At 41.2% G+C, this 23,183-nt stretch overlaps 1 protein-coding gene across 1 annotated transcript in view; it reads left to right on the forward strand.

Annotated features, from left to right (window-relative positions):
* RALYL (RALY RNA binding protein like) overlaps positions 1-23,183 on the forward strand; it is a gene marked incomplete at its 3' end in the record, with an annotated part of 107,380 nt that overhangs the window by 73,818 nt on the left and 10,379 nt on the right. Inside the window, exons 2-3 of the mRNA XM_081323588.1 lie at positions 13,195-13,270; positions 16,730-16,762. Of these exons, the coding sequence (XP_081179714.1) occupies positions 13,195-13,270; positions 16,730-16,762 (109 nt within the window). The remainder of the gene's footprint in view (positions 1-13,194; positions 13,271-16,729; positions 16,763-23,183) is intronic.

Here is a 23,183-nt window from a genome sequence, read left to right on the forward strand (position 1 = left end):
ACGAGAAGGAGTGCGATGTTTTGCCACCCCACCGCCCGACGGACTGCGCTATTGAACTGGAGCCGGGGGCAAAACTGCCGAAACCCCGTATGTACGCAATGGCACCCCGGGAGATGCAGGAGCTCCGTCAATACATTGACAAGAACCTGCGGAGGGGGTTCATCCAGCCCGCTCGGTCTAAGATGGCGGCCCCTGTCTTGTTCAGGGAGAAGAAAGATGGGACTCTAAGACTGTGTGTTGATTATCGGGGGGTCAACGCGGTATGTGTAGAGCACTTGTACCCCCTCCCTTTGGTGAAGGACCTTTTAGCTCATTTGGCTACGGGCCGGGTGTTCACCAAGTTAGACCTCAGAGAGGCGTACTACCGTGTTCGGATTAAAGCTGGTGACGAATGGAAGACGGCTTTCAACTGCCCGCTGGGGAGCTTTCAGTTTAGGGTAATGCCGTTTGGACTGCAAGGAGCCCCCGCGGTCTTCATGCAGTTGATCAACCAAGTCCTGCATGACCATTTGTACCGGGGGGTCCTAGTTTATCTTGACGACATCCTCATATATTCGTCAACGTTGGAGGAGCATGTCGCCTTAGTCCGGAGTGTGCTGACCAAGCTGAGGGACGCCCAGTTATATGTGAAGCTCTCTAAATGTGAGTTTCACAAACCCCGGCTGGACTATTTGGGATATCGGGTGTCCTCCAACGGGGTGGAGATGGACCCGGGGAAGGTGGAGGCTATCCAACAGTGGCAGGCCCCACGGACCCGGAAACAATTGCAGAGCTTTCTAGGCTTTGCTAACTTTTATCGACAATTTATTCCACACTTCGCTTCCATCGCCCTACCGCTCACGGATCTACTACGGACTAAACAGTTGGCAACGTTGCCGCGGCCAGGGCAGAAGCTTGTATGGACCACTACATGCCAGCGGGCTTTCGAGGCGCTCAAGGCGCAATTTGCTAAGGAGCCCGTCCTACAACACCCGAACCCTGACCTGCCCTACGTAGTACAGGCTGACGCAAGCGATGTGGCTGTTGGAGCTGTCCTTTTGCAACGGCATGCAATGGGAGGATTACGGCCCTGCGCTTACGCCTCCAAGAAGCTAACAACCGCGGAGAGGGCTTGGGCTATCTGGGAGAAAGAAGCCTTCGCGGTCCGCTGGGCCTTGGGGACTTGGAGACATCTTCTGGAGGGGGCTAGTCAGGAGTTCGAGGTTTGGACGGACCATAAAAACTTAGAAGCCCTGCAGACACCCCGCCGTCTGTCTCCGAAACACGTACGGTGGGCCCAATATTTCCACCGCTTCCGGTTCCGCCTCAAGTATGTGCCCGGGGGTAGAAATTTTCTGGCGGATGCCTTATCTCGGCTACCACAGTACGATTGTCGAAAAGAGGAGGTAGTACAGGCACTGGTACCACCGCCCCGCCCGGTAGAGGAAACGGAGCACAAGGCCAATGTTGTGACAGACGGGTTTCTGCGGACCTGTAAGGGGGTTTTGGCGACTGATGAATGGGCACAGGCGCACCCCGACACCCTCTCGTTGCGGGATGGCTTAGCTTGGCACGGGGCCAGGCTGTATGTGCCTGCGGCGGCACGGGACCAGGCGCTCTATCAATGCCATGATGCCAGGCAGGCGGGTCATTACGGGTTCGTGAAGACCCTGCATCTGGCCCGCCGCCAGTTCTGGTGGCCGACCATGAGACGAGACATCGAGAGCTATGTGCAGAAGTGCCGCATTTGCGCAACCACCAAGCCCTCTACTAAGAAACCGGCGGGCCTGCTACAACAGGTGGCAGATCCCGTACGACCTTGGCAGGACATCGCCATGGACTTTGTGGTCGAGCTACCGGAAAGCAGGGGATATAACGTTTTGTGGACGGTAGTGGACCTGTTCTCGAAACAAGCCCACTTTATCCCGTGCAAGGGATTGCCTTCAGCCCGTCGGCTGGCCTGGTTGTTTGTTCAACACATTTATCGTCTCCACGGGGTGCCACGACGTATCATCTCCGACCGTGGAGTACAGTTCACGGCCCGGTTCTGGAGGGACTTCGTGCGTTGTATCGGAGCAACACAGGGCCTGAGCTCGGCGTACCACCCAAGCACAAATGGAGCCGCGGAACGTGCAAATGCGGCGGTGGAGCGATACCTGCGTTGTTATGTTTCATACCAACAGTCTGAATGGGTAGACCTGCTATCCCTCGCGGAAGTAGCCTACAACAACGCAGTGCATAGCAGTACCGGGTTCTCCCCCTTTAAAGTGGTCTCTGGTTACGAGTTCGTTCCTATCGCGGGATGTGACCAGGGGGCCCCGGCTTCCTGCACACCTGGGGAGTGGATGCACCGGTTGGAGGGGGTGTGGGGGATAGCTAAGAAGGCGCTAGAGCGAGCTGCAGGGTCATACAAAGAGCAGGCGGACAGGAAGAGACGGCCGTTTGCACCTCCCAAAGTAGGTGATCTTGTCTACCTCTCCACGAAATACCTGCGGCTACAGGTGCCGTGTAGAAAGCTAGGGCCCAAATACCTCGGGCCCTTCCGGGTTATACAGGTAATAAATCCTGTCACCGTCAGACTTCGGCTACCCCCCCTACTTGGAAAGATACACCCCGTCTTCCACAGTAGCCTGCTGAAGCCTGCTACAACCGCCTCTGTGGCGGTGGGGGAGGGCGGCCCGGGGCCTATACACGGCAACCACTATGAGATACAGGAGATCCTGGACTCCCGGAAACGGAGGGGGCGGGTGCAATACTTGGTGCTCTGGAAGGGGTACCCCATGGAGGAGGCCACCTGGGTACGGGATGGGGATGTGTGCGCACCACGCCTTCTCCGTGCTTTCCACCGGAAACACCCGGGGAAGCCGGGGGGGACCCAGGGGGGGATTGCTGGTCATGTTACAGACTGCTCACCTCTCTCTCCTTGCATTCCAGGTGGACCCCTGGTAGAGGGGGCAGCATGTCGGGCCTCGGGAGCCCGACACTCAAAGGGGGGTCCCTCCACCCCCTCGGCACACCCTGCCTCCCTCCCGCCGATCCTACCCGGCACCAAAACGGCTCGGAAGGCCCCGGGATCCACGCCGCCACTCCCGCCGCCTCCGGACGCGCCGCGGCTGCTGGCCTCGCCCGGCGGCGCGTCAGCTCACGGCTCCCCGGCTTGGAGGGCTCCGAGATCCGCGCCGCCTCTTCTGCCGCCTCCGGACGCGCCGCGGCTGCTGGCTTCGCTCGGCGGCGCGTCGGCGCAGGGTTCCCCGGCTTCGGAGGCTCCGGGGCCCGCGCCGCCTCATCTACCGCCTCCGGACGCGCCGCGGCTGCTGCCCTCGCCCGGCGGCGCGTCGGCGCAGGGTTCCCTGGCCTGCGGCCTGCCCGGTGGAGGCTCGGGCCGGCTCAGCGTCCCAGCGGCCTGGGAGGCTTCGGGAGCCTCGGCCTCGCGGCGGATTGTTACAGAGGCTCCGCCGTTGCAGTCGCCTTCTCTGGCCGACGTCATGCCTGCACGGGACTGTGTGGATTGGGAGCCGGCGCTGCCATTAGGGGATGGGACCTTCCCCGCTGCGGTGACCGGGTGGCTGGGGGCCTCGGGCGTGAACAACGACAGGGGGGCACGGAGTTGGGCGCGGCAGGGAGTGGGTGAGGGGGAGGAGCACGGTGGCGGAAACACACGGGAGGGGGCTTACCTGTCAGGCCGACGGGCGAAAGGCCTTGTAGGGGAGGGGTGGGGAAGATATAGAGAGTGGGAGGGCGGGGGCGTGTTTGGGTGGAGTATGGGTGGGGTTTTTGGGTGTGTATATAGTAGCGTTGGCTGCAAGTAGCGGCCAACGCTGGCTTTGTTCCCTGTTGTGGCTGCTGCCTTGAAGAATAAAGTGTTTGCAGATCGCATCGGTTGTCTCCCGTTCCTGTGTTCAGCATACTGCCCTGCTTGCTGCAGGACGGGTTTTGACACTATGATTTTGGAGGGTAATGGTCAAGTGCTTCTAAGTTTAGAATAAGAGTAAGGCTACCTAACTACGGAGAAATGTAACTTTAGGATTAATAGTGCGGTATTCTTCAAACAATGCCCTAAAGACCTAGACTGACAGGATTGTAAATTACTTTGGGCAGAGATGTATCATTACAAGACTTGGGTAAGATTGCCACCTCCTTCACACATAAGCACTTTTTTCCCCCTCTACCATCCTTTTCATTTTCCTTGCATAATGTATTATTTTCTCCAGTTAAGCACAGATAATATTTAGTAACTAGATTGAGGTGACAGAGATGTTTGCCAAGGATAAGCAGAATTTAGAGAAAATTTGTATTACAATTAAGATCACGTGAAGTACTAATACCACTTTACAATGCCTTGGTAAGGCCACACCTGGAATACTGCATCCAGTTTTGGTCACCACGATGTAAAAAAGATGTCGAGACTCTAGAAAGAGTACAGAGAAGAGCAACAAAGATGATTGGGGGACTGGAGGCTAAAACATATAGGGAACGGTTGCTGGAATTGGGTATGTGTAGTTTAATGAAGAGAAGGGTGAGGGGTGACATGATAGCAGTGTTCCAATATCTCAGGGGCTGCCACAAAGAAGAGGGAGTCAAGCTATTCTCCAAAGCACCTGAAAGCAGGACAAGAAGCAATGGATGGAAACTAGTCAAGGAGAGAAGCAACCTAGAACTAAGGAGAAACTTCCTGACAGTTAGAACAATTAACCAGTGGAACAACCTGCCTCCAGAGGTGGTGAATGCTCCAACACTGGAGGTTTTTAAGAAGAGACTGGCCAGCCACTTGTCTGAAATGGTATAGGGTTTCCTGCCTGAGCAGGGGGTTGGACTAGATGACCTCCAAGGTCCCTTCCAACTACTACTACTTCTTCTTATTATTATTATTATTATTATTATTATTATTATTATTATTATTATTATTATTATTATTATTATTATTATTATTATTATTATTACCAGTGAATTTTGGGAAATCCTTAATGTAAATCCTTAATGCCTAAGAATATAGAAAAATATAATCAAATATTTACTGAAAAAGAATGATTGATATGAAGAAAAATATAGAGTTTAATGCTATGGCTAAAGTAGTTTTCATAAATATTGCATGTTTCCAACATATTACTGAGCTATGTATACTGAAAATCAGTGACCTTAAAACTGCCATCTTAAAAATATGTGGAAGGGCCCAATTATAATAAAAGGTCACTGGATGAAATTTCCATTGTAATTATGGTACACAAATTCCATATATATATGACTTGCACAGGTAAAAACATTCCGCTATCATTTCTTGTAATACTGAGAGAATTGTGAGATGTTTTTATTTTTTTAAAAGACATAGTTTTAAAACCCTCTCAGATGTATCTGAGAAGAACCTTTAAGGTAACAAAATTATTTTAAAAATGTAGTGTATCATATGGCTAATTAAAATTACCCTGCAAAAATCTCATAATTGTGTGGCTTTAGTCAAACAAATCCCCCACATAATTTTTAAAAAACATATTTTGATGAGGCAAAATGTCTTTTAGAAATGAAATGTTAGTTCTCTATTTAGAAATCATACCTACATTTTTCTTAAGTCCAACTTTTCAAACCACAAATCAGAATATACATGGAACATACAAAATACAAAGTTCTACATTATTAATTTATTCAAGTTGTATGCCCACCCAACTCACAAATGACTTTTGGCAGTTTGCAATCAAATTAAAACAATCTAAACCGGACATATCAAAGACAAACAAAGTGGCAACTGAGGATGTCAATCAGTAGATAATATCATAAAGCAATATCCTATGTAGTGCAAATTAGGACATTGGTCCAATCTAACAGAAGAAGACTAAGCCTCTTATTTCAGAGATAACAATAACTAATACGTAAAGTAGTTTTGTATCTTAACAATGACTTGCATAGAAATGTGAAGAATCCAAATCAGATAAATTGAAGTAGATAAATGAAAAATGAAGAAGTTCAGAAGGAGAAAATTCAAATTATATATTTTCTTTTAGAACAATGAGTGCAAGAACAAATTTAAATATAGCAATCTCTTACTGTCCGTCAATGTTTTCTAGTGACTTGTAATGAGAATCAAAAGTTGAATAAAGACTCAGATTCATATGTTTGTCGGAGGATATAAATGAAGTCTCAGTCTTCTAAGGTCTACAAACTGCAGCAAATGAGATTGAAAAGGTCTTATCACTATTGAGTTAAGATGTTATCTACCTTTTCCTGACTTGGCCTAAACTGTGCTGATTTAAATCATCTACTTAAATCTTTTCCAAGTTATTGTTGCATAAGAATGTGACATTCTTAATAGCCAAGGAAACTAATTGTTTTGTTCATCTAGTACTCCCTTTGTCTCTTTCTTCATATCACCAGCCAGTAGAGGAAAACTCACTAATCTGGGTACTTCTGCATGGATGAAAAAGATTTCTTAGAGTTCTTTGTAACAATTACTGTTGTAACAAGAATAAATATAAACAACTAATTTAAACTCAACTAATTTACCGGTAAATTCTTCAGATGGTAATATATATGGATATTATAACTTATTAACTAGGCTCATGTGAAATCATATACTGTCCCAAGTTATAAAGGAACCTGAAAATGCAGCCACAAACTCAACAAATATTAGTTGAAATGAATGTTTCTAATATTTATTTATTTATTTATTTTTGTGCTGTCCATCTCACTATTCAAAATGACATAGAAGGAAATTATGCATCATCTCATTTTCTTTATTTTTTTATTCTTCCCCCTTTTTAAAAAAATTAATAAATAATTATAGAAACTTATGGTTAAAATAATATCAGAGAAACTAATATTATAGTCCATTTGTTAATTTTGGGAAGATAGTTAAGAGAACTACCTTTAAAGGTTCCTGCTTGTAAGAAAATTATTATGGGTGATTTATTATGCTGTGACTTTTATAAGCAAGTGGACAGTGCTTATTCTCCCGCGTGTGATTCTCTATCTTCCTCCCCATTTGAGGATAATATCTTCTCTTTGTCAAAAATATTTGCCTGAACAAAGCAAAATAATAATACAATTATAGGTCAAAATTATTGACAGATAAAAGTTACAATTTTATGATATAAAGTTTATATCATTGTTTATAAAGTGAAAAATAGAGAGTCTTATCTATTAGGTTTCTTCTGAATGTTTTATCAAAGACATTTTTGTCTCTAGCAGTGAATTTTGTGTGTGTGCTTTTGAGAAAAATGACAATGTTGGCAGTCAGTTGAAATATTTGTAGCACCACTTTCTCCTGGAAACTAAAAATCATGTTGTTTTTTTACACCTGAAGGTCTAGATCTTAAGATCTGATCTATGCATAAATCAGAATATAGAGTGTGAGAGACTGGACTTCCGCTGGCGGCGCGGCGCTGAAGACAGCCTCCCCTGGCTGCCCGCAGCTCAGCTGTTTGTTTTTTCGCCCGAAACAGCGCCGATCAGCTGTTCGGGCGAAATTGAAGCCCCCTCCTCGGGAGAAGAGGAGGGGGTGAGGCCCCAGGTAGGGGTAGAGTTCTCCGAGGCCGCCTGAGCTTCGAGCTTGGGCGGCTGAAGGATCGAACTCCCCCGAAGCCTGGGTTGCTCCCAGCTGGCCGTCGTCTCTGCTCCGAACTTCCTGGAGCAGAGCCAGGCGTCTGCGAACCAGCCCTGCCTGAAGAAAGGACTATGATTTAAAGGAGCAGGCAGAGCGGTACAAGAGGAAAAGGTGAAGAGGACTATTTTACTGTACTCTCTAACTTGTTGGACTTTTTAAACTTTAATTGAAAGTGCGTCATAATTGAGGATTAAAAGATGGCGGCTAAACCTCCCTCTAAAACTCTTCGGAGTGGAGGATCCTCGCCGGTGCAACAATCATCACTACAGGCATTGCACCCTCCTGAAGTGCTGACATCGAAGGATTTGCGAGATGCCTTGGATAAACATGCCCAGGTACTTTTGGAATCAATTAATCAATCAATTGCTGATAAATTTGCACAGATGGAGGAGAAATTGGAGAAATTTGAGGAAAGAATGGAAGAGAGGATGGAACAGAAGTACAGCGTGATGAAGGTAGACATTTTGACTTCAGTGCATAAAGTGGCGGAATGTGTGGAAGATTTAGATGAAAAAGTGGATGATTTGGCTCAAAGGAATGCTATACTAGAAGTAAAAGCACGGGAGAATGAAATTGAAAGAGGCAAGTTGGAAAGGGAGTTAAGCCATGCCCAATATTACCAGATGCAGTTTGCTGTCAGAATTAGAGGCTTAAAAGAGAATGTTAAAGAAGATTTAAAGCAGCTGATCTCTGAGGCTCTCGAAGGGGTATTGAACCAGCCAGCATCTGAAATAAGAGCAGCTATGGATAAAGTGTTTCGGGTGAATTCATGGATTGCCAGACAGAGAAAGTTGCCTAGAGATGTGGTGGTTTATTTTGCAAAAAGAGAAATTAGAGATCAAGTTATACAAGCTGCCTATGATGCTAAGGTTGTGATTGCTGAACAAGAAGTCTTGGTTTTAAAAGAAATTCCTCCAAGGATTTTAAGGGGAAGAAAGGACTATACATTTCTTGTGCAAGAGCTCAAGCAAAGAGATATAAGGTTCAGATGGGAGATTCCAGAGGGGCTGATGGTGATGTATGAAGGTAAAAGGTATAGGCTGATTACTGTGAAACAAGCACGTGATTTCTACAATAATGTCTTAAAAGCAACCCCATTAACGCTCCTGGAAGCTGGAAAGGGATCTGGAGAAGAAGAACAACAAGAGGAGGAAACAGAGGAAAATGGTGCTGGAGGAGATCAAGCTACAATCTCTTTGGATGATCCTAGAGAGCAAAGAGTGACGCGTGCTGCTTTAAAACGAGCAAAGAAAATAAAAGAACAAGATCAGCAAAAGTCTTCAGATTCTTCACATCGCATTCATAGCCAAGCTGTGGGAGGAGCACGGCCTAAAGTAACCAGTCCTATCAAAGCTGTGGTCCAAGAGCTTCTCGAGGATATACATGGCAACTAAATTTTTAACCTGGAATGTTAATGGACTAAACTCACCGCAGAAGAGGAAGAAAGTTTTTCAATATTTAAAACAATTTAAGATAGATGTTATATGCCTGCAAGAAACGCATATTAGAGTTTTGGATCAAAAGTATTTATTGAACTCGAGGCTGGGTACGCAATTTGTTGCTTCTGCAGAGAATAAGAAAAATGGAGTGGTTGTTTATGTTAAAAGTGCCTTAACAGCGGACCTAATTGAAGCAGATAAGCATGGAAGATATGTTATGATCGAGCTGTTGTTTGAAGGTAAAAAGACGCTTTTAGTTGGATTATATGCTCCAAATCAACAACAAGCTGACTTTTTTAGTTTACTTCATACAAAGCTTACCCAGTTGGATTATAAATCCTTTATTTTTATGGGGGACTGGAATGGAGTTATGGATGTACAGTTGGATAAGGCTGGAGCCTTTAAACGCATTCCAAGTCACGCTAGACTGCCTAAATCTTTTTTTGAAATGAAGGATGACCTGGAATTGCGAGATATTTGGCGTGAGAGACATTTGCGGGAGAAGGATTATACATTTTATTCTGATAGACACCAATCTTTTTCGAGGATTGATTTTATTTTGTTGACTAATGATCTTCTTTTGAGAACTAAAAAGGTGAAAATCTGCGCAAGAATTATCTCTGATCACAGTCCAGTGTGGTTGGAGATTGATAAGGAAAGAGGAGATAGACGCTCATGGCGCGTAAATGAGAATTTGTTTAGAAATCAGAGAAATGTGGAAGAATGCAAACAGCGGATGAAGGATTTTTTTGAGATGAATATGAATAAGGGTACCTCTATGGATATGGTTTGGGATGCTAGCAAGGCCTATATGAGAGGGGTGTTGATATATATGAATAATAGACATAGACGTGCAGTGGAAACTAGAAGGAAAGAACTGGAGAATGAAATAAAGGAAAAAGAAAAGGCTTTGATTTTGAACCCAGAGGAGGTGAAGATCAAGGAGGCTATTAGACTGTTACGAGGACAATTTGATAAATTAATGGCTGATCAAGTGGCGACCAATCTGCGGTTTGCTAGGCATAATACTTTTTGCAATGCTAATAAGCCAGGCAGATGGTTGGCTTATAGACTGAGGAAAAAACAAAGAGCATCTAATATAGATAAGATTGAGCATAAAGGAAGGGTTGTGTATCAACAGAATCTTATTAAGGATGCCTTTGTGGATTTTTATTCGAAATTATATACTAAAGAGGACATTAATGCAAAAGATATTGATACGTATTTGGAGAAGGCTAGCATCCCGGTTCTTACGCAAGTACAAAAAGAGGGGATTAACCAACTGATTACAGAAGAAGAAATTTTTACAGCTATTAAGGAACTGAAGGTGGATAAAGCACCAGGCACTGATGGCTTGACTGCGGCCTATTATAAAAACTTACAATTAGAGATGATAAAACCGTTAAAGGAACTGTTCCAGACAATCCAGAGGGGGGGAAAGGTGCCCCCGTCTTGGAGAACAGCTTTTATCTCTTTGATTCCGAAGGAAGACCAGGATGCTACTTTAGTTAAAAATTACAGACCGATATCGCTTTTAAATACAGATTATAAGATATTTGCTAAGGTTTTGGCTAATAGACTGATGAGGGTTCTGCAACAGGTGATTCATGGGGACCAAACGGGGTTTATTAGTGGAAGACAAATGAAAACCAATGTGAGACATATAGTTGATGTGTTAGAGTTTTTGGAAAGGCACAACCAGATCTCTGCTGCGCTAATCTTTTTAGATGCTGAAAAGGCTTTTGATCAATTGAACTGGCAATTTTTGTTGAAAGTTTTAGACAAAATGGATTTTGGGGAAAAAATTTTACAACCGATTAGGGCATTATACCAAAAACAAACTGCCCGAATTATAGTTAACAATAGTTTGACAACAGTATGTAATATTGAGAAGGGCACAAGGCAAGGCTGTCCGCTATCGCCCTTGTTATTTATATTAACATTAGAGATATTATTGGTTAAGATTCGGAATTCGGAAAAAATTAAGGGGATACAAGTTGGAGATCAGGATTACAGATTGAGAGCATTTGCAGATGATCTGGTTGTTACAGTGACCCAGCCAGAGAACTCTGTTGTGGACCTGATGGAGATAATAACACAATATGGGAAGGTTTCTGGATTTAAAGTAAATATACAGAAAACTAAAATTTTGGCTAGAAATATGACAGTTTCGCAGAAGGCTCTCCTAGAAGGATTAACTGGATTTGAGATTGTTAAAAGGGTTAAATATTTGGGGGTGATTTTGTCGTCCTCTAATACAAAGCTATATAAAAATAATTATGAAAAGTTATGGGGGAAAATTCAAAAAGAACTGGAGAGTTGGGAAAAATTGCAATTGTCTTTGTTGGGACGGATTGCAGCAGTGAAAATGAATGTCCTGCCCAAATTTTTATTCTTATTTCAAATGATACCGATTCTTAAGAAAGACTCTAACTTGGAGGAATGGCAGCGTGGTATCAATAAATTTGTGTGGGCAGGGAAAAAGCCACGAGTCAAACTTAAGATTATGCAGGATACTCGTGAGAGAGGTGGCCTTAAAATGCCTAATTTTAAATTATATTATGAAGCTGCTGCACTAGTAGGAATAAGTGATTGGATTAATTTGACACAATCGAGGTTATTAAATCTTGAGGGTCATGATCTGTTGTTTGGCTGGCATGCATATTTGTTGTATGATAAGAAGGTAGATACTGTGTTTAGGATGCATATTTTAAGACAGGCATTGCTGAGAGTTTGGAAGAAGTATAGACATAAGTTAAGCAGCAAGATACCATTGTGGGCAATCCCAAAACACGCAATAGAAAATATACATGCTGGTTTCAAACATGATGAGACTACTTACAAGGAAATTTTAAGTTTGGAAAGGAATATTTGGTGCTTGAAATCATATAGTTTCTTGCGAGAAGAGAAGGTTGTTCAGACTTGGTTTCAATATATTCAGTTACAGGCCAGGTGGAAAGAAGATCAAAAAAATGGATTTGCAACGACTGATGAAAATTTGATAAAGCAAATTAGAAATCAAGGACCAGCACATATTAAACGGATATATCTTGCATTGATAGAGATCGATTCAGAAACAGAGCTTGTTAAGGATTGTATGATAAAATGGGCCCAAAACATTCAGGAAGTTATTACAATGGACACGTGGGAAAAGATCTGGGTGAGGAATGTAAAATTCACTCAAGCTCAAAGTTTAAGAGAGAACTTTTACAAAATGTTTTATAGATGGCATTTAGATCCTAAAAAGCTTGCAAGTATGTATCCGAATTATCAGCCTAAATGTTGGAGGTGTGGTGATGAAGAGGCAACATATTTTCACATATGGTGGACATGTAAAAAGGTCAAGGCTTTTTGGATAAAAGTCTGGTGGAATATGCAGAAGATTTTTAAACGGAGGATAAAGTTTTGTCCGCAATTTTTTTTGTTGGGAATAATTGTTGACGCTACAGTTGTGGACTCTAAGTTGATGTTGAATTTAGTTACGGCAGCAAGACTTTTGATAGGTCAATATTGGAAGAAAGAGGAACTGCCGACTATACAAGAGTGGATTTTAAAGGTTTCCGACTTGGCAGAGATGGCGAAGATTTCGGCCTATTTGAAAGATTACTCGCAAGAACATTATATTATGGAATGGAGAAAATGGATTGAGTTTATCCAGAATAAGTATAGGGTCAAGAAGTTTTATCTAGCATTTGAATAAGTCTTCTTTCGTTTTCTTTTTTCTTTTTTTATTTTGTCTTCTATATATATTTAATAATGCTAAGTTTTGTTTGATCCTATATAAGTTAGAGAGTGATGGATTTTAGAATTTATAGTTGTTAGTATATGGTTGTTTATGATTGCTTTTTTATATATATATACCTTGTATTTAGCTCTGGGAAGTCCGGGGGGGGGAGGGGGGTTAGGGGGAGGTGGGGGGGGAGGAGGGAGGGGGGGAGGGGGGGGAAGGGGGGAGGTAGGGAGGGGAGGAGGGAGGGGGAAGGGGTTTTTTTAAAGGAAAACTGTATTTTTAAAACTTTTCAATAAAAAAAAAAAAGAGTGTGAGAGACTGAAGTGATAATCTGCAGGCAAAGAGCCAATTTGTCCCTATAATACTCCCGCCAATGTTATACATTATTACATATGATCTCCCTATCTCTCTCGATGCTGCATTTTAATTCAGGTGTGCAACATGCTTATTTTCAGACATTAATATGGCAGGGGAGCCAAAACCATACAGACCTAAGCTGGGAACTAAGCGACCACTTTCTGCTCTCTACAGGTAAGATGTCCGATTGAGTAAAGAACCTATGAAGTGTTTTTGAAGTTTTTGGGTGTTTCTGAAGTTTTTAGTGAATGTTTCTTGGTAAAATATTCTCCCTTGCTTGAATATCTGACCATTTGGCTGCCCCTTGGCAGAGAAGTCTTGCTAGAAATAAACTCTTAGGATTCTTTTTTTTTTTTTAGAATTTGCAGCTTGGTTTCAATCCAAAACCTCTCTTGCCATGTCTCTTTCAGCCTTTTTCAGGACTTCTCCACCTAGATCATATATACAGGATGCCCACTGGGACCATTCCTTTAGCCCCTTATTAAGCAACAAGATTGATATTTCTGCAAATTTCCTAGAGTTTGGCTGGTTTCAGGCATTAAAGATACGTTTTACAAATTAAATAATAGCAATAGCACTTAGACTTATATATTGCTTCATAGTGATTTACAGCTCTCTCTAAGCAGTTTACAAAGTCAGCATATTGCCCTCAACAATCTGGGTCCTCATTTTACTGACCTCAGAATAAGGGAAGGCTGAGTAAAACCTTGAGCCAGACAGGATCGAATTTCTGGCAGTGGACATAGTTAGCCTGCAATACTGCATTCTAACCACTGTGCCAACATGGGTCTTATCTAAAGCTTCAGCTTCTTGTCACCTGCGTGAAATCTCTATGTGTGATAAGGGATCTTGTTTTATCAGAGCTGTGGCCACACATAAAGTTCTTCAGATATTTGAGGCAAGGCAAATTCAGTTAATTACTCTGCACTCCAAACATTTCCTGAGATAAGAGACTATTATTTATCTTACCTACTCATGAGTAAGAGTGGCATAGACATGTTAGACAACTTGCTGACTAGGCAAGAAATATTGACCAACTGCAGTAGCTACCTCTTTCACTTTCTAGACCTCTCTTTTGCACTTTTCATTTTAGAAGAAAGAATATTTGAGAGCTCATATGAATTATTTGGGTCTCTAGGCAACTGCTTTTAGTATAGGTACTGTTTGTTAAATCTCCCAGGGTTACTGAGTCTCAGAAACAATTTATTTTGATGCAATTTTACATTTAAAAAATTCCACAGTTTAGAACACGGGTGTCAAACTGCCAGCCCACGGGCTGGATGCATCATCCCAAAACCTCGCCCTCCCCATTGCCGGCAGTGGAGAAAAAGCTTCGATACGTTGCGCAACGTCACGTGACGTCGCGAGTTTGACATGTCTGGTTTAGAACAATATATAAAGACCTTTGCTGACCAATGGGCCTCTGTGGCCAGGGGTATTTCAAAAGAGTCTTCCAAGCTGCTATTCTATTAAACTTTCAGGAATGCAAGACAAATAACCTAGGTCAGATCATTTCATCACCTCTCACATGATTTTGTATTCTAAGTAACCCCTTCAATCTTTTGCAGTAAAATAATAATAAAGGTACTTGAGCAGATGTTCACCATATTACTCCAGACACATTGAATATCTGGATCCATTTCCATCTGATTTACAGATTGGATTTGGCACTGATAATTTTGATACCCTAATTCATTCAGTGGACGGAAAAATAAAATAAGACTTTTGTATAATTCTCCTGATATTTTTTCAATACAGTCTTCTCATATACCCTAAATAACAACAGGGATGCTGGCCAGTATAATTATGTTTATGGTTATTACTGAAATGTTTATTAAATCAGTTATTATTTTTCCAAACTGAAGGAATAGCAGATAATTGCTTGATAAAGATGATCATTTACATAGCTAAAGGAGAGGACAACAAAACAGGGAAGGGACTGATGGTTAAATTCTAGCTCACCAGTTTCTGCCCAATTCTGCTGTGCTACAGATCATCCTGTGATGTTGCCAGAGCCCTGCAAGTTCAGGTCTGAAGATGGTTAATTTAAAAAGTCAGAGGCCAGATCTGAATAAAGCCAAGCTAAAACAACGAATGAATGTATTTCTCTCCTCCAGAAGAGGAGAGGCAAACGTGTTTTGAGACCAGAAGTAACTATAGATCAGGTTCTAAAAGAAACAGTAAAAGAAATCTGTAGTGGGATCTAGCAATTAATGCTTTAGTGCAGTGTTTCTCAATCCAACTTTAATGCTTACTTGGGAATTCTGGGAGTTGAAGTCCACACAGCTTAAAATTGCTGAGTTTGAGAAACACTGGTCTAGATTAAAAAGGGGATGGGTAACAATAGCATGAAAATTATGTAGTATTACTCTTCATGAAGACTGCTGAGAAGGTTGAGTTGATGAATTACCATGGATACTGCATGCATAAATATCATCCTAAGAGTATACTCTCATATACCAATTTGACTTCAACATTTTTATTTTAGCTTCATAACACTGAGTTATTAATTTAAAGATCAGTTTAAATGAAATGCCAGTAGATAACTGTGTCTCTCTCTTGCCTAAGATTTTTTTAAAATAATTTACTGTATCACTACAAATCTCTTGAAACCATTTACACTCAAAGAGGATCAAACTAAGGGCAGCCATATTTTGAGCAAATTGATTCTCAGTTCATAAGGATGGATTTCAACAGTTTTTAATTATAGTGTTTTATCCATAGGCCATCACACATAAACTATCTCTTCTTTTTTCCAAAGGAAATGCATACCCAGTTGCATTTATTAGCAACCTAGTGAAATCTTATCATGTATCATTATATATCTTGAAATGTGTTGGTTTGATTATCTTCTGGAACAGTTATTTGTTTATATTTCATTTTCCTCCAAAGAGTTCAAGATCTCTTTGACACTCACAATAGCCCAAAGAGATATATTAGAATATTAGACTATTTCAAAGTATCTTTCAAAATTAATGACAGGATCTTGGATTTTCTTGGTCATAGGGAACAAGTCAACAGAAATAAGTTATTTCTACCTCTGCTAGCAAGCAGATAGAGCTTTTAAATTGTAATTCCATGGAAGAAAGCAGTGTCCTTCAGGGGAGGGAGGGAGAAAGGAAGGACTGCATAAGCTGCAACTGAGATGGCACCATGGAAAAGCCAAGGCTAGCAGAGTGTGCTGGAGAACACCTATCTGCTGATTGGATAAGCTGATCTGGGAAATGACAGATCTAGCAATGGTAATGAGAAAATAATGTTATGGAAAAAAATTTCAGTGAAGAGATTGTAAGGAAGAGGGGAGATTGAAAGAATGAGGAGAAGCTCTGTAGTCATAGTCAAGGTCTCCAGGGTCCAAGACCTCTAAGTGGTGCAAAAAAAACCCATTATATCTTGTGAGGGGACTAGACACAAGCTGCTCCTTTCAAAATCATGGTTCTGAAATCAGGAAAGGCACTCACACATTCCAGAATGTTAACTTGGATTGTTGGGATACTGGGCCTTTGTGAGAACTTGAATCCTGGAAAATATAAGGTCTTTATCTTATATAGCTACAGCATACAATGTAAGCCTTGTGCCATGCATTATTATTTTTTCAGCAAATTTAACTGTTTTTGTTATTTTATTTAACAGACTTGAATCAAAAGAACCTTTCCTTTCTGTTGGGTGAGTAAGAACATTTTGATTTAATTTTAGAAAAAATAGCTATAATTATATATTTCAGTAGCATTCAACTACTCAAAGGAATAGTGGTAGCATTTCATTTACTTTGGGAGATCTTCAGTAATGACTGGAAAAATATAATTTAGGCAGACTATCTTTTTCAGAAGTGTTCAGTTACAAGTAGTCCTTGACTTATGACCAGTCCATAAAACACGTATACAGCAATTGTAAAATGTGCACAACCCCCCCCCTCCACAGTCAGATGTCCGTATTTTGGAAGCTTGGCAACCATCCCACATTTATGACTGGTTGCAGCATACCATGGTCATGGGACAACAAATTGCAGTTGCTGCAACTGATCCACTTAATGACCACCGCAAAAACAGTCATAAAATTGGGTCTAGTCAAGGGCCTTGACTTACAACCACCATGATTTATGATCAAAATTCCAGTCCCAATTGCAGTGCCTGTATATATAATAATAATATAGTATCATTTCCAATTGCTTTCATGTCTAAAGAATAACCCTATCAAAGAATCAACAGAGATCCTGATTATTTATCAGTATTGTTATCACAACCTAAATAACATAAATACCAGATAGTCCTCGACTTATTATGATAATTAGGACTGGAACTTCCATCTGTAAGCAATGCAGTTGTTAAGTTCAGCACCATTGTTAACTTTGAACAGTCACTAAATGACTGGCCTTAAGTTGAGGCCTACCTGTAGTGGTTTTATATAGATAATCTATGGATATGGAATATGGTTCTTTGTGAAACTGCATTCTCATCATTCCTTGGACAGAAATCCTAATACATATAACAGCTCTTTTCTTGCAGATGGTCTTCTGAACAATAAACCTTTCAATGAAAAGTTGAACCAAACTCACTAAATATAATCATCCAATATAGTTTTGTAAAAAGCAGATTGTCAAATCTGTCAGTGGTATGGGAAGTCTGTAATTACCAGTAGAGGTGGAGTGGGTGGTTTCTAGGGTTTTCATTTATACATATATTTTAACTGCTTCTGATGTGGATCTCAAAATAACTATGCTTAAGAATGAACAAACAACAGCCAGACAGATAAAAATACACTAACAGATGCCGTGGAAAAATGTTAGATTGAAGTGAGCTAACATACAAGTTAAAAACATTTTCCCTACTTCCAATTTTATTCTTTCCTTTCCTTCCTTAGCAAGATAATTGTGATCAAATGGACACTTCAGTTTTTGGAATGAAATGGTTCTAGAAGAATCTGCAACTTAGATGTTTATACCGCTTAATTTTGATTATGTAAATCAGCCTTCTCCAAGTTGACATCTTTACCTTCTTGTGGGTAAAAAAAATATCTTGTTAAGGATTCAATTATAAAGGGTACATCGTCAGGATGAAACTAGTCCACTTTTGTGTATTTGAAAATCAGTGTTCCTTTTGAATGGGTTTTAGCTTTAATCCTATACCACTAAGAGAATTGAATTGTCATTTTAGAGTAATCTTTTGTAATCAAGTGCTATCCAGATGTAATGGATTTCAGTTCCCAAAGGTCATGCTTGCTAAACTAAGATTTATGTGAAATTCAACACATCTGGAGGACACATCGTTGGAAGGCTCTAACAGGAAAGAATATGACAAGTTTTCAGAAGAGAATCGTGCCTCTATCTTGCTTAAAAGACTTGTCTAGTACTGTAATGCGCTAAACTGCAGATTTTCAGACAATGCTCAGATTCTGTTGATTAGGAGTTTCAGCAAATTCGTTGTATAATATCTCGATCAGTTCTCCCAGCTGAGTGCAGACCTAGTATAATTTTTTCTTTGATCATGTTGGCTGGAGAGATGATTAATTGTATTGGGAGAACTGTCCAATACATCAGGATGATACCATTTGGAGAAACAGTAATATATCATGTGAGGTTATAGCAATAATAATGCCATCAATATGAAATAAAATTATACTATGCCAGCTTTTAGCAACATTGGCATATTTATTGGGAAACTGCTGCTACTTTGAAGCACCCTTTATGTAATTTTGTTATAAATATGTTCATTTACCTTTTATGTAAAGGTAGCACCCCTCCAGTTGATCTGACACTTTAATTTTCCAATTTGGGAATTTCCAGAAACTGCATCTCCAAGTGATTAAACTTTACCAAGGATCAAAGGCAATAGCAAATAGCTATTTTTTTCAGAATAATGTTTGCTTTCCTGTAACATGAAATTCCTTTTCAGATGTTACAGTCTCCATGATCTTAAGCCTTTGAAGACCTTCAGGGCTTCTCTACTGGAGGCAAAGCTTTTCTGATATCTACTAACCTCCCATCATGCCTATATTTCCCAGAAACCGAATCCTTAAAACCAGTTAGAAGCAAAGAGTGACAAACAAGCTGCCAAACTGTATACTTTGCCTCAAGAACCCTTGGACATGCTGAAAAGCCTGTTGATGTTCCCACAGCAGCACATTTTAGGCCTATAGAAAATGAAAAGAAAAACCTCAAAGACCCAGAGGTCAAGAGGATGGAAATCCTGCAGTGCAAACCTTTTCTGAAATCTTTATGCTTTGAAAGAAGAAGCTGATTTATCTGTCTGGTGTAGAGCAGGGGTGTCAAACTGCTGGCCCGCGGGCTGGATGCGTCATGCGGAAGCCGCACCCACCCCATTGTCAGCAATGGCAAAATCGTCCTGATACATTACGCAACGTCACATGATGTTGCAAGTTTGACATGTCTGGTATAGAGAAAAGAACTTCTGCAACAGCAGTCTCCATTCACAAAATCCTAAATTTCCTGTGGCTGGATGTTCAAAAGTTGTAACCAAGCATCTTTCACAGATAGGTGCCAGCCTCTCTTCAGTCCTAGCCCTATGAAGCTCCAACTTTACTCAAGGAGCCAGACCCTAAAGTATAACAGAAAAATTTGGGATGCCAGGTACATAGTTTTTACACCAGGAATAAAAAGCTTCATAAATTATTGTAGTCAATGTTGACCATTTCTATTTTCTCTTTCTCTCAATTGTAACAAGTCATGCATTAGAGGTCCTTAGGCTTTATTTTGACTTCAGATTCAAACTTCTAGTTATAATCCCTGCTTGAAATAGAAATTTACAATTCTGCAAAATTCTATCTGATATAATTGCAGCTCTTCACCATGAGCAAAATAATACAGTGAGCAGTACATTGAATGATTGTAGATGAATTAATAGTTTTCATGTCTCTGATCTTCATGGAATCCTTTGTGTGAATATTTAATCATGTACAACAGGGGTCCCCAACCCCTGGTCCATGGACCAGCACCGGTCTGTGACATGCCAGCAACAGTGCTGCGCAAATAAGTGAAGCCCTATCTGCAAGTTACAGGCAGCATGCAAAACCACACCCCCTCTGGTCCACCGAAAAGCCTCTCTAGACGGAACTGTTCCCTGGTGCCCAAAAGGCTGGGCGCCACTGATGTACAAGAACTAAATAGTGCAGAACAAATGAGACTTTACTTAGATTTGGAAATTATTTATTTAATTTATTATTTAGATTTATATACCACCCTTTCCTGAAGAACTCAGGGCGGTTTACAGGATATTTAAAAGAAAAATCAATACAAAAGTTAAAAACAATTAAAAAAGATTAAATCAATCCCTGAGAGAAAAATAAAAACCCCAGTTAAAGTTAAAAATTCTCAGCCTGGGCCAGAGAGCTCGAAGAGCCAGGCATTCAGGTCCCGGCAGAATGAACGGAGGTCGGGGGCAGTCCTAAGCTCCGCGGGCAGCTGGTTCCAAAGGGTAGGCGCGCCCACTGAGAAGGTCCTACCCCTGGGTGTTACCCGCCAGCAATCTTTTAACTGGCGGCACCCTGAGAAGACCCTCCCTGTGGGAGCGCACTGGACGAAGGGAGCTTGATGCTGGCAGCAGGTGTTCCCTCAGATATCCTGGACCCTCGCCATTTAGGGCTTTATAGGTCATCACCAGCACCTTGAATCTCACCCGAAGGGCAACCGGAAGCCAATGCAGCTCGCGGAGTAGAGGTGTTACATGGGAGTATCGGGAAACCCCCATCACAACTCGCATGGCCGCATTCTGCACCAGCTGAAGCCTCCGGGTGGTCCTCAAGGGCAGCCCCATGTAGAGAGCATTGCAGTAGTCTAAACGGGAGGTCACGAGCGCATGAGTGACTGTGCGTAGGGCATCTCGTTATGTTTTGCTTTATATTGTGTCAATTAATTACAATTGTGTCAATTAATTACAATTACTGTTAGCTTGTTGCAGATTAAGTGCTGTTTATCATTGCCAGCAAAAATAATCAAGACTTTTAACAAATTCATGAAAAATATATATTTTGGTTAAGTTATGTAGCACTGTATCCAATTAACTTTTCCCCCTAAGAGAATATTTTTCATTAAGATTGCTAGCCCTTTTACATGCAAAGTAGGAAATTGGGGACTATCCAGAGCAGATAGAGTAGGGACTGGAAATGGCATAGGGAAAGAAAGAAAAGAAAAGTTCTATTATATAAAAGGAAGACTGATTGCACATTGTTGGATTTTATTTGTTGCATTTCTCCCTTCCTCCATTGCAGCTCCAAGCCAACTGTCTTCTTTCTAACCCAAAGTTATGAGGGTAGAAATCCACCAATATACAGAGTCTGGGAGTTACCACTTGGCCCAGCACAAGTTTGAAAAGCTCAGAAAAGGAGCTAGCTAAGCAACAGGAGATTGCTACACCAGCAAAATCCCTAACTTGCTTGTATGTCCCAACTCCACATACAACACCTCACATCCAGCCACCTTTGGAAAAACAGATGTAGACACCATCCATTTTTCGCCAAATTGTCTATGAATTTTGTCCACAGCTAAGAAAAATCATTCAGAAGAGTTCAGTAAAATATAAAACAATATTTTCTAAGATACACAGTTTTGTGTCAGTTTTGTGTATTTATTGATAATAGAGAGAAGCTTGTCATCCTAGTGCAACAAAAGAAGTTTGGGCTGCAATGGTACCTGACTGCATCCATGCACAGATGGTGAACTGGGTCAGGACTAGTTAACATTTGGGTGGAAATCCAAGAAATCAAAGAGTATAAGTTAGACTAGGAAGACAGGAAACATCCTAGAAGAAGGCAGTGACAAAGCACTTTGGTGCATGGATGCGTTTCTGAACTCACCAGGAGCTGAGCCCAACCTAAAGGAGACTTTCCTGAATATTATTAGATTACCTTGCTTTATAGTAATAATAGGAGAAAAGATTCATGTTAGCCAGTTGCTGGCTGTATTAGAACCTTTTTTTCCCATCCTTGTTTGCCTATGCTTATGTTATTTCTCATTTTATCATTTTAAGGTTGCCAGAGTTTAGGACAGGAAAATTAATTAAAAAGGTATGACTGCTGTGGATGAGGGATAAATACCGTTTTCTGGTACAATGGAAAAGAGAAAATATTGTCATTATATTTGTGAATTTACAGACTTATTCTAAGTAACCTTTTCTGTATCCAAGGAAGCTTCCTCTTGAATCTCTATAAAATGAATGTATTTTAAAAAATATTATTCTATATTTTAAAAAATAACAATAGTCGGTCAAATCAGAAAAAAACATTTTAATTCAATTAAGTCATTCTTCTACAAGTTTTCTACTTGGGCAAAATTGGTATGGAAGAGAACAGATAAAAATTCTAATTTCTGCTGCATGAATGGATTAAGGCTGAAACAAAATGTATGGAAAATTTAGCAACCAATTTGTTTGGAACTAAAGCACGGACATTTGTAGGGCTTGGGAAGTGTGAAGACAGAAGACAAATACTGTGATTTGCATACTTGTGTCTGACATCAAGTTGTAAGCATATAATTGTGGCATTTGTGTGCTGATGTCATCAGGTGCACATCATTTTGGCAACATTTGCTGTAAATGTTGCTGCTGTGAAGCCTGTCTACAAATAAACGGGACAATTCCACATAGTAATAATCTGAGGAACTCAACATTTTGAAATTTAAAAGAATTCAATGCAGTAATCACGCCATACAAAATAAGGTTGCATGTGTCTAATATTATATATAATAACTGTAGACTGTAAATTGCATACGGATGTGAATTAGGCAAATAATACATCATATTATGCTCTTCAGTTACTGCTAATGGGACAGTCATTTTCTATTATGATTCAGAAAAATTACCATCTTGGTTTTCAACTTTATGTTTTTACCTACTTCGTCCTTATTTTTCCTATTTTCTATTTTCATTATCATAGAAAGAGAGGAAAGGGGATGTGTTATTCAATAGGATTTTTCAAAAGAAAAACAATGGTTCATTTTGGAAGTTTATACAATTAGCTTGGGGGGGGGGTTTAGAGAAAAGGAAGACTAGCGGGGACATGATAGCAGTATTCTATTATTTGAGAGGCTGCCACAAAGAGGAGGGGGGGTCTATTATCCAAAGCACCAATGGGCAGG

Source organism: Vipera berus, assembly GCF_964194415.1.
Source record: "Vipera berus genome assembly, chromosome: 3".
Taxonomy (NCBI): Eukaryota; Metazoa; Chordata; class Lepidosauria; order Squamata; family Viperidae; genus Vipera; species Vipera berus.